Source organism: Passer domesticus, chromosome 4 (assembly GCF_036417665.1).
Source record: "Passer domesticus isolate bPasDom1 chromosome 4, bPasDom1.hap1, whole genome shotgun sequence".
In the NCBI taxonomy this organism is placed as follows: Eukaryota; Metazoa; Chordata; class Aves; order Passeriformes; family Passeridae; genus Passer; species Passer domesticus.
Window position 1 is genome coordinate 54,472,430 of NC_087477.1, and position 11,777 is coordinate 54,484,206.

The 11,777-nt window shown below is 40.7% G+C and overlaps 1 protein-coding gene and 1 long non-coding RNA gene across 3 annotated transcripts in view; one reads left to right on the plus strand and one right to left on the minus strand.

Moving 5' to 3' along the window:
* The window catches only part of LOC135299243 (uncharacterized), a 35,414-nt gene extending 34,442 nt beyond the window's left edge, over window positions 1-972 (minus strand). Inside the window, exon 1 of the long non-coding RNA XR_010361270.1 lies at window positions 900-972. This is a non-coding gene — a long non-coding RNA (uncharacterized LOC135299243). The remainder of the gene's footprint in view (window positions 1-899) is intronic.
* A 1,516-nt stretch (window positions 973-2,488) lies between these two features.
* Window positions 2,489-10,683, plus strand: FRG1 (FSHD region gene 1). Of its 2 annotated transcripts, XR_010361269.1 has the most exons (10): window positions 2,489-2,641; window positions 2,829-2,896; window positions 3,741-3,863; window positions 4,835-4,892; window positions 5,066-5,180; window positions 5,564-5,668; window positions 6,415-6,506; window positions 7,531-7,641; window positions 8,522-8,615; window positions 10,191-10,683. XR_010361269.1 is itself a non-coding variant. In XM_064417978.1 (9 exons), the coding sequence occupies exons 1-9, from the start codon at window positions 2,580-2,582 to the stop codon at window positions 8,556-8,558; spliced, it is 771 nt and encodes a 256-aa protein (XP_064274048.1). In that variant the 5' UTR covers window positions 2,489-2,579; the 3' UTR covers window positions 8,559-8,705. The 2 variants fall into 2 exon arrangements, 1 of the variants encoding a protein (XP_064274048.1); XM_064417978.1 differs by lacking the exon at window positions 10,191-10,683 and having other exon boundaries at window positions 8,522-8,705.
* Window positions 10,684-11,777: the final 1,094 nt, after the last annotated feature.

Here is an 11,777-nt window from a genome sequence, read left to right on the forward strand (position 1 = left end):
GACAGTTTTCTCTTAACAGAATCAAAGCCCAAGAAGAACTCAGATCCCCAAAATAACAACCGAAGGGCAAGGTAGCAAGCTAGGGTGGCTGATAGACATTTTTCCTGCTTCACTCCTCTCCTCTATGCTTTGTTCTGACTTTGATGTAATTGCTCTCTCCTCTTCCATATTCCTTTTACTAAAATAGCTGCCTTATAGGAATAGCCATTTAGAACTGCAAAAAAAGTATTTAATGATAAGAATCCAATACAGCTGTAACTGTTTGTTAAAATTGCTCACTGCTGAAGTTGGCTTGAAGTGAATCCTAAAAGGGCTGGAAACATATGAATATATTGTTTAAAATCACAACTTTCTCCTCCAAGTGAAAGAGGAGTCAACAAGGAGAGGTGCTATGCTGGATCTTGTCCTCACTGACAGGGGCGTGCTGCTGGGGAATGTGAAGCACAAGGACAGCTTTGGCTGCAGTGACCATGAAATGGTGGATTTCAAGATACTTAGGGCAGCCAGGAGGATGAACAGCAAGCTGGTTTCCCCAGATTTCAGGTAAGAGGATTTGTATCTCTTCACTGATCTGCCTGGGAGAGTAACACAGAATAAAGCCCCAGAGGGAAGACACACCCAAGAAAGATGATTACTAGTCAAGGATCACCTTCTCTAAGCTTCAGAGCAATGCATTGCAAAAAAGAGGAAGTTGGGCAAAAACATCAGTATACCTGCATGGATAAGCAGCTTCTTGACAAATTGCAAAATGAAAGAGAACCCTGTAGAGGTCAGGTACTTTCCTACTTACTAGCAAAAAAAAGCTGTCAAAGCATGCATCGCAGTTGAGACAGCCACAATACACAGAGTATCATCATACAATCTCAGAAAACATCAACCCATTCAGAGTAACACCATACCAAAGCATCTGCTCATAAAGAGCAACATCATCCCACTACAGAAGGCTGCAAGCATCAGCCCTTCTTGTCCTTTAGCCCAGCCTTTTATACCCCTCACGTTGATGCACTGCACCTGAGTGCCCTCTGTTCCCTTTGGTGGTTGGTCAGAGCCCCTGGGCACTCCATGGCTCATTGCTGTCAGTGCTGCTCACCTGCTGCTCACAGCTGCACCCACTGAGGATGACGCTCAACCACAGCCCCACTCCCAAATACCACAAATTATGCACCTACAGAAAGCAGCATATCCAACACACAACCACACGCAAACAATATTCTGATTTTACATGGACCAGCAGCTTGATTTAAATATTGGTTTTGCTAACAAACTCAATGCCCCCGAAGCTCCAAAATGGGGGACTTGACAAAACCTCCTTGGAGTTCATTACTGCTGTTTGCATTTTACACAGCAAGTGTAACTACTCCAATTTCACAAATAACAACAGGAGGTAGTGTCATATTAGGCCCTGAGAGAGAAATTCAAAGAAATTTTGGTGAGAAGAGTCAGGGTTCTGGATCCAACCAAAGTATCTGTGGAAGACACCTGCAGCCATCCACCATCCACTCATTGATTGGAACGTTGTACACACCAAGTTTTATCAACTGGTCGCTTTCAATGACTTTAAAAGCCTTGACATAAACATGTATGAGACTTGCAGTTCTTACTTGTAGAAGACACCTCTGAGGGGCTGAAAAGTTGCAAGCATAGACAGGAAATTAACTTGGAAAGCAAAAAGAAGCAATCCAATGCAAACATCTCTGTACCTGTACATAAGCCATGTACAACAAGCCTTGATAGGGGTAGTATTTTTCAGCTAACCAGGTAGTATAATCAACAGGCAACTTTTTGGGCACAAAGCTCCCCCTCCTCTCATGAGTATGAAGTAGGAAGAACACTTTTGAAGACTAAACACAAATTACTGCTGTAACTGGGATTCTAATCACATGTGCTAGGAAGGTATTCCTCCTGTAAGGAGTATTGGTGCCTGTCTAGAAGGTGCTAGATTAATATGAGAAAAAGACTGTTATATGCCAAGAGGGAAGTCTGAGGTATGTTTTATTCTGTGGAATACGAAGTGGCTAACAGGATGGGAAAAAAAATTGTCACACCTCATTTCACCCCTAGCATGGTGCACTTAGCTGGGCTGCACTTGCGAGCTGCATTTCCCCAACTGGCCTTCATAGGTGTCCCTGGAAGCTTTTACTCCTTCACCAGCACATCCAGGTGTCCAGCTCCCGTGTAACCCTGCCAGAGGCAAGACCTGATGCCCTTGGCCTTGCTGCTCTCACGTCCGAGAGCTCTGCCAATGTCCATGATGTGTTTTACAACAGACACGCACGGGCTGTAGAAGCTGTGGGTTCTTCCTTCTTCCTTCCTTAGCACTCTCTGCCTTCCGTCCGGCAATGGAGCCAAGCCAGACTTAGATGGGAAAGGTGCCAGGGGCAGACTGCTTAAATGTAATTTTAAACTTGTTTTATTTTCCCGTACAAATTCCGTATCCAGCGCCCTCCACGTGCGCGGATTGAAGCTGGGTGCCGCCGGTCCCCGCCCACAGGCGGGCGGAGACGGGGCCGCGGCTTCAGGGCTTCCGCCCGGCCGGGGGCAGAGCCGCCTCGGTGCTCCCGCCCTTCCCGGATGCCGACATGGCGGAGTATTCCTGCGTCAAATCCACCAAGCTCGTCCTCAAAGGGTCGAAAGAGAAGAGGTGAGGAGCAGGCTGCCCGCCGCCCCTGCCCCGCGCTGCGGCGGGGCCGGTGTGGGAGGCTGGGCAGGGATGAGGCCGGGCCGGCCCTCACCTCCGGCCGGGGCCAGGCACCCGCTCCCGCAGGGCCCGGGCGGGACAAGGGCCGGGTCGGCGGCTCGTTCTCACTTCTTTGCATCTCCCCTTGCAGCAAGAAGAAGCACAAGGAAAAGAAAAGGAAAAGGGAAGAGGATGCGGCAGAGCAGCTCGATATTGTTGGTGAGCTGCTTTCCAGGAGTTATGTGACAGTGCGGAAGCTGTAGGGGATGTGGCAGAAGCTAACGAGGTCGTTGTAGGACTTCATAAAGTAAATGTAACCCCCTGCAGGGATACATAACTATTTCTCACAACATGTTTTGGGAGATCTTCCTAGGTTCCAAATGGAATTTGTGACAGTAGTAGGATGGATTCCGTTTTTTACAAGTAATTAAAAAATAAGGCATTACTATCTTAATGAGGTAGGAAATATTTGTAAGACAGTGTACAATGAGATAATTTTACTGTTCAAAAAATGTAAAAGTCACAATTCTAAGTTGTGCACATGGGAAGGGCTGCCTTTAATTTTGGTAGAATTCTGTAGGAGTCAAATGTTCAAATCCAGATTGGTTTGAACAACTGAGGTCTAAGGATTACAATTAACATATTTAACGGCAAGATGAAATAGCATCTCTGTTTCTCTTGTGCTGGAGAATCTAATAAATTAGTATGATCCCAAAACTATAGGAGACAGATCCAGCGGGAAAAAAATATTTTTCTTGTGAGATGTATCTTTGCTGCATCAGCTGAATGAATCAGCTTGGTCTGTGGACTAACTCAAAGAAGGGATGAAGCACAGGAGCTTATAACTAGGGATGACAGCAGGTCAAAGAGCAGGACTTCCTGAAGCAGCAGCAGCAACACTATTAAATTGACTCTGGACCATAAAATAATGCACAAAGATTGTGAGATAGCTGTCTTTTGAATTTAAAATTTCAGAGAAGACCCAGAAGTATAATCTCTTTGGCTATTGTAATCAGAAGTTGTGATTACTCTGTTAATAAACTGTCATGATTTTGTATTACAGGAAACTGGTGGGCTGTCAGTAATTTTGGTGAAATTACAGGAACCATAGCTATAGAAATGGATAAAGGAGCTTACATCCATGCCCTCGACAATGGCTTGTTTACACTTGGAGCACCACATAAAGGTTTGTTCCAGGAAATTGAAAATAATAGAGTTTTAATAATGAAGTGCCTAAAAGCATAGAACTAGCATCACTTCAAGGCAAGCGGTGTTACAGCTAAAACCAGTTTACTACAAAAAATGCAATAATTCTAGCTGAAGCATGCAGATGACTTAAACCTAATGACTGCCAATCAGTTTCACTCATCTACTTTCATGCTGGCTTATGTGTGCAATAAATTGAACTGCACTGAAGATGATTACCTATTAAAGGCCATACCACTTGCTGGATAAAAAGCAGTATAATTTTTATTAAAACCTATAAAATGTTTATGGTGTCACTTGGAGAGTGAAATTCAAGGTAGATGAGTTTTAGTGCTTATTGCTGCATCCTTGTCTTAATATACTTGTTTTGTCACTGCATAAGAGGAGGACTGCTAATGTGCTGGGATAATTATTTTGGTCTTTGAATTTGAGGGCAATGACTCTGACATAGACAGTTCCAGAACCCTGACAGTCTGTGTGTTTCATCTCCAGACAGAGATCAGAGCAATAATGGCCGTATTCTCTTGTTTTGGTTTTGAGGGATGGAGAAGCCAGTAGCTTTTAGGGTACTGAGTTGAGTTACCATAGCTGAGTTGAGTTACCATTGCCATAATGCATTTTGTTATCAAAGAAATAACATTACAAGGAGATTACGGTTTTCAGAGCCACCAGGAGAAATACAAAACATTCTTAATAATAAATTTATTTAAATTATGATCATCTTTATTTTGTATCTTAAGCACTGTAAATACATGAACATAAATGAGCACCTGCATTGCTTTTTTAAAAATATACTTTTTGAATACTCAAAAAGGAATTTTTAATGAAATACTTTCCATAGTATTTAGAAATAGTCAATGTTTAATTCTTTTTGATACTGCAATATTTTAGTGGGCTAATATATTTTATGTTTATACTTCATACTTAACTAATGGAAAATTCATTCCTCAGGTGATGAAGGCCCTAGTCCTCCTGAGCAGTTTACAGCAGTAAAGTTATCTGATACAAGGTAATTACTGGAATGTTTCAAGTTTTGATACTTATTATCTTTGGATTTTGTGAGAAGGCATTTCAATACTCTTTTGAAATACATTGTCTGCTACTAAAAGCATCTATGGTGTTTTGGGTGTTGTGAATTGCATTAATTAAAAGCACTATTGTTTTCTACATTTTCTCTTTGAGGATTGCTCTCAAGTCTGGTTATGGCAAATACCTTGGTATAAATTCAGACGGGCTTGTTGTTGGACGTTCCGATGCAATAGGATCAAGAGAGCAGTGGGAACCTGTCTTCCAAGATGTAAGCTGTTTGGAGTAGTTTATTTGATGTTGCTAGTGTTTGACTGTATTTTGAGTTAATCTATGTAGATGTTGGTTTTTTTTATTGTGAAGTAAAAGCCTTTTGCCATCTCTTTCATATTGTGACTTACGATTTTCCAACTGCAGTGCATTTACTGTAATTGATAGTTTTTAAATACTTCAATAGCTGCATTTTGGCAGCTATAAGCATCTTAAAAATTATGGAGTCAGCAAGTCTGGCAAGCTATTGCTAGCTATTGAAGTATCCATACATAAAAGAATTATTTACAGAGACATTTGGTATATTGTAGAGGATAAATTGTTACAAATCAAGGATTATGTACAACCTCATTATACTTACGATGTGTGATATTGTTTCTGCAGAGGAAAATGGCATTACTAGCAGCAAACAGCCGTTTTATTAGGTGTAATGAAGAGGGGGACATAGAAGCCAAAAGCAAAACTGCAGGGGAAGAAGAAATGATAAAGGTAATCTATAACTTCTACAATTAATACAGAATTGGCAGGAGTCAAACTCAAAAAGCAGGTGTCTCAGTACTATGATTTTCTGTTAATACAGTTACAATTGCTTCCTATAAGCTGTCAAGTGGTCTGGCCACAAGAAAAGTAAAAGAGTTCCAGGGCTGCATTAATTCTCACTACCTCCTATGGAGATAAAAAGACACTTTACCACTCAGGAGGACAAAAGAGTCTATGTGATCTTCCAGGTACTTCTAAACAGCTTAGGACAGAAGAGAGAAATTATGACCAAGTCAGGGACAGGGAAGGGTTTACCAGAATGATCCAGAAGGGGAGATATTTTAAGAGAATCTGAAAAGACTATCTTGACTTTATCTGAACATGGGAAATATATCTCTACTCTCCAAGCAGAGATAGGTATCTTAACTAGTCAGAGCAATAGTATTTTAAGTCAATCTCTGAATTGTTCCTGCCAAAATTAAGAACTGTAATAGTGCTTCCTTGAGATAAAGGCAGTCATGTCTTATCATAGTATCAAGTGTGCACTTAACATTTCCCATAGTTCAGGCAGCTCTTACTTTTGCAGTTGTTTCTGGTTAACCAGTTTGAACACTGTGAACTTGAAAAGTCACTGTGACTCTCATTCTGTTACAAAGGATATGTAGTCATCTTTCACCCATAACTTACTGGTTTTAAAATACAGGTGTTTTCTGTTGTGTTTTGGTTGTTTTTTTTGTTTTTGTTTCAATTACTAGATTCGTACTTGTGCTGAAAGAGAAGCTAAGAAGAAAGATGATGTTCCACAAGAAGACAAAGGAAATGTTAAACAGTGTGAAATCAATTACGTGTATGTATTTTAGAGCTGGTAACAGGCTCAAGTACCATTTTTTGCTTCTGGCTGGGGTATCTTTGGGCCCAACTCCCATCCAGCCTTTCACCCACGTTTCATTAGCAGGACAAGGAAAGAAAATAGGGTGAGATAGCTCATTGGTTGAGATAAAGGAGAGCTGCTGTACCAGATACTGTCCCAGGGTTAACTGAAAAATTACTTAAATTTATTTCCTTTTAAATGGGTGTAGATTCTGAGAGACAAAACTTAAAAACACCACCTTTCCTACTCCCATCTCTCAAGCTCAGCTTCTCTCCAGGCTCTTCTACCCACTCCTCCAAGCCAGATGGGCACTGTCAATATACAGTGGTTTCTTTCAGCCACTCCCTTCCTTTCCTGCTTTTCCCCTTCTTTGGTACAGTCTTATTCATGGGCTGAATGGTAATATTTTCTCCAGTGCCTAAAGCATCTCCTTCCTCTCCTTCTCTGTGCACTGTCATTTTGCACTTTTAGGTTTTTGGAATTTTTTTTCCCTTGTCTGCCTGTGTGGCATTTTGTCTTATCTTAAATACGTTTTCACAGGAGTGTCACCAGCTTTGCTGGTGGATTTGGCTGTGTCCTGTAGTGGATGTCTTGAGAGCCAGCTCTGTCCAGCACAGGTCAGCCCCTGGCCTTTTCTCACAGAGAAAAGTGCTGCAGCTTCCCTACAGTCAGCACTATATCCACAGTACACTTTTGCTCCCTGATTTCTTGTGCTAGTAGTTGGAGAAGGGGCTCTTTAGAATTTGTAGCCTCTTCAGCTAGTCACAGAGGGGACATTCCTACTGAGACTGCCAAAAATAACCAAAACCTGAATAGTTTTCACCTACAGAAGCCTTAGTGCAACCTTACTACTGGGATGGTTTGCTGGATTTTATTAGGTCAGTTATCTGCTGCTTTAGTAGGACCTAAGATTCTTACCACAGCTGCTGTTATGTTGGAAAATAAAAATTTTAAAAAGCTTCAGTTCTTTATTCCTTCCCCCTTTTCTTCTTTCTTACAGGAAGAAGTTCCAAAGTTTTCAAGACAAAAAGCTTAAAATAAGCAAAGAAGATACAAAAGCCCTTAGAAAAGCCAGAAAAGAAGGCACTTTTCATGAAATGCTGCTTGACAGGTACTTCAAAGTGCTAGAAATAATGTATTGATGAAAAAACTACTGGGAGATGGAATTACAGTAAAACCTGGGGTACAAAAGAGGGCTAGATTTCAGGGGGATAGGTTCCTGAGCATTTTCCTCTGGTGAGTGCTGTGCCTGAGTCCTGGGGGTTGCCACCTTTTCTTTTTTCTTTTTTTTTTTCACTTCTTTAACTGAAGTTTGCAAGTTTGAATTTACTTGTAAATTAGTTCTTTTAAAAATCTTTAACTAGATTGTTCAGTTTTTTAGTATGGAGTTGTGGAGGGATTAATCTTTTTAATCATGAAAATTGAGCTAATTTTTAATATTTTTAATGCCTATGATACCAGAATATTTTGGAGAGGCAGAAGTTGCGTTTTAAAGAGAAATAGTGTTTATTAAGGACAGTCTTCATGTTATCTAGTGGGAATTTTTTTCCCTTATAAAGAAACCATGTTGAATTTTTAAAGCCTTTTATGTCAGTATATAGTATAAATATTTGCATTAATTCAGTGGGTGGAATGCAAAAAACTATTTCTGATAATTGCAAGTGATGAGAGAACACTCCTGGGCTCTCACAGGTGGTCAGCTTCAGATCATGCTGAATCTGAATTCCATTCCTCAGGGGAGACAAAACGAAATTACGATTATTTGAAGGGAAAGTCAAGGTTAACTTTAGACACTGCAGTTCTACCTCCTTAGGAAAACAAAATTAATTAACAAATCCAAAGTGTTGTTAGGCCTTTATATGTACTTTGAAGCAAAGTTTAAGAAAAATTGCTTTCAATGCATCCTTAACACTTTGAGGCAGATAAAATACCCAGATGTAATTGTGTTTGGTCTTAATGTAAATCTTGTTTCATTCACTCTTCCCATACAGGAGAGCTAAAGTGAAGGCAGATAGATACTGCAAGTGACATCCAGCTGGCCCATTTTCTTCTGCAGCTTTGATGGCAGCGTCAAATTGAAAAAGAGTAAAATATTTTATAGATGTTTTTTATTTAAGGCATTTTTTAAGTATCTTCAGGAACTGTATTAAAATTTTCTCAAATATTAATAACCCATTTATCACGTGTGAATACTTGGCTTGTATTAAGGGAACAGCTCCAGCAAAAATTAAAGGTATATCAATTAACAATGGTAAGCTATTTGCCATGTAACTTAACCCCTGGGAGACAGACTGTAGACTGATTTAGTCCAGAGAGAAAGCTCCCTGGCTTTTAGTTTCCTTTAGGACAAAATTTAGATATAAATAAATGATTGTATGCAAATGTTCCTGGCCAGAGTCAGGAATTCTGGGATAAAAATGCAGTATAGCTGTGAGGTATGCTGTGGACGAGAGGGAGAAAAAACATTACTGATTTTTCTCCAGAGGTCCTTAGTTTGGCCTAGGACTGGGGATTAGGGCTCATTAACTAGTTGTTGTAGCTACCACACTACACATCACTCTCCAGAAACGTACAAGGAGGCATTTGAATTTCACAGTGCTGCTGTGGCTTGCTGCCAAAACTACACTCAAACACCGAGAAAAAGCACTGCAAGGAGCAAGCTGCAGGCCAGAGTAACTATTTATTGGAAGGTCATTGCAGGTGTCATCGATCCACAGTCACTGTGAGTCTTAAATACATCTGAAGTGAATGCTGATGGTGGAAGTAGATTGATATTACAGCATCTATTTTCCTTTCAAGAATATATTGTTTGAATAAAAACTTGCCTCGTAGAACCCACAAAAATGATAACTCAGATACACCTGGAAGCAGAAATGTATGCTCTGGTGCGGAAGGATCCTGAAAGGACTGCTCAGCAGCAGAATAAGAGCCTGGGAATTACCCCTGAAAGGGAATTTTCCATTTTATATTAGTGTATATAGGAGAATGCAGTGTGTTGCAAGTAGCTATAAGTGATAGTAAGTGACAAGTGGAACTGAGAGGTGTGTTTGTCACAGGGAGGTGAGTAAATGAAGTAAAAAGCAATGGCAGAACAAATGAAATGAGACTGTCCCTGGTAGGAGAGGAAGTACTAGAATTGGCAAGGGTCTGGCAGCCTTGCAGAGAATAAGGGTATTTTAGTAATGATGGGGTTGCCCGGTATGTTGGGACTAATGATACACTAGAGTCTTGAGAAAATGTGTTCTGAGATAGCACAGAATCAGGGATCTGGGGAATTCACTGAAAATCCAGTCTCAAGAAAATGAAATCAAAGGTATAACAAAACAGTGAAGATCAGTGTTGGTATTTAATTGTTGCTATGGAGGAGTCTTTCTGGATATTTTCCCAATGGAGGTATTCATGGAGTAATTTTGAAGATACCACATCCTGACAGTAGTATTAGCAAAAGGAGCTTTAATTTAACTGAAACAGAAAAAAAGGGGGAAGTAATTTGGGCAGCCTCTACTTAGGGGGGGAAGGAACAGATCTGGAGAGTGGTAATACAGTGCTGGATAGATGAGTATGAGGGAGCAGAAGGGTGGATGTAATTGGTAAGTATCAGTGAGACCAGCTGTCAGTACAGTTAGCAAGCTAACTGTATGTCTTAAACATTTTCCTTAGATTTTTGAAAACTGACAGAAGAAACCTGGGCTAAATGGAGGGCCTAAGGTGCTGTTATGGACCCTGAAGGCAAGGCATTGTGACAGGAACACAGCAGAATAGCCATAGTCAGAGAAGGTGACTGGTGCTGGAAGATAACTATTTCTTAAACTGAGAATTTCTTTACCAATGAAAGAACTAAACCAGAATCACGAAGAGGCCTCAAAAAAGTACAGTGTAATATGACAATGACGTAATTTTGTCTTCAGAGTATTTGGAAAGAGTTTTTAATTTTCCTAAGTCATTGTTTATTTTCTACTGTTAAAAATGTACTAAAGGTGGTAAAGCATCTAAACAAAGATAATGAAGTCCCTAACAGCTGTCTGCTTCATATATAAAAGATGACCAAAAGGGGTTGCAGGTGTTCAGAAAGTATCAGGACCAACTTAATCAGACTCTTTCTTACCGTAGCCCATAATAGATTATTCAGATATCTGGAAGTAAACACAGGATTATTGTCTTACATGTATTTGTTTTCAACTGAAAATATTTTCCAGACCCTCTAGGAACTGCCTGATGTCCTGTTTTTAAAAAACACTCCCTTGAAAATCTCAAGGTGTACTGTAATTTTCCTCAGTTTCTAAATCCACAGATTGGTTCCGTATTTTCTTTCACCAGTGCTTAAATGTTTTATGCCTTGGTCTCTAAAGCTCCATGCAATTCCCAGCACCTGCTCTGAGCTGGCTCCTTACTACTCTGCTGCATGCTCTCCTCCTGAGGCTTTCCCACGCTACGGTACATCTTTTATCCTTTCTTGTTTCTTAATTTCTGCAGTTCCATACAGCTTTCCAATCAACTGTCTGCCAAGGACTTCCCTTCTTTTTTGTGCCACCCCCACCTGGTTTTGTAAGAGAGTTAATTGCACAGGCAGTTAAGTCACGATCTAGAGACTGCATCACTTCTTTTCTGTGTGCCTAAAAACACATGACATGGCTCAGGCACTGCACAGAGCACATGAGACAAGCTAAAACACAGGCATCCTGGAAAGTTTTGAGTACTTTTTCACGGTGCTTCCACCAACTGTTGCAAATGTACACACTCATGAAGCATTCATTTGCTGACACTGAAATGATAACGCTCGTACTAAAGTGACAGGACAAACCTAAGAGGGCTGCTGATTTGTACTTGATGTTACAACAGCCTGGTCTAGTGGAAGGTGGCCCTGCCCATAGCAGGGGGCTTGGAACTAGCTGATCTTTAAGGTCCCTTCCAACTCACACCATTCTCCAGTTCTACGAAATACCATTTAAATAATAATTAGAAGGCAGAGCACTTATAGATGGATGCATCTTGGACCCTGTGTTTCTCATTAGTCTGTCTCCCCAGTTGCCCACTTCCTGCACTCCTAAGGTGCAAGATGGAGAAAAAGCCTTCCTCAAGAACATGCCTGCCTGGCATCTTTCACTACTACAGATGCTTGAAAGATAGGTTGGAAATAAATCTCCATAGACTGATGTCTGCAGAGCAGGTATTTATTGCAGTGCTGGTGGCCAGGGGGATATCTCCTCCTAACTCACCCACCCTTGTCAAGTGCTGTGGTATATTTAT

Bases quoted from the DNA above. Each gene is read 5' to 3' on its own strand.
- FRG1 (XM_064417978.1), top strand. From the start codon at position 2,580: ATGGCGGAGTATTCCTGCGTCAAATCCACCAAGCTCGTCCTCAAAGGG. The intron at 2,642-2,828 runs GTGAGGAGCAGG...CTCCCCTTGCAG, and splicing joins AAAGGGTCGAAAGAGAAGAG to CAAGAAGAAGCACAAGGAAA. The intron at 3,864-4,834 runs GTTTGTTCCAGG...TTCATTCCTCAG, and splicing joins ACTTGGAGCACCACATAAAG to GTGATGAAGGCCCTAGTCCT.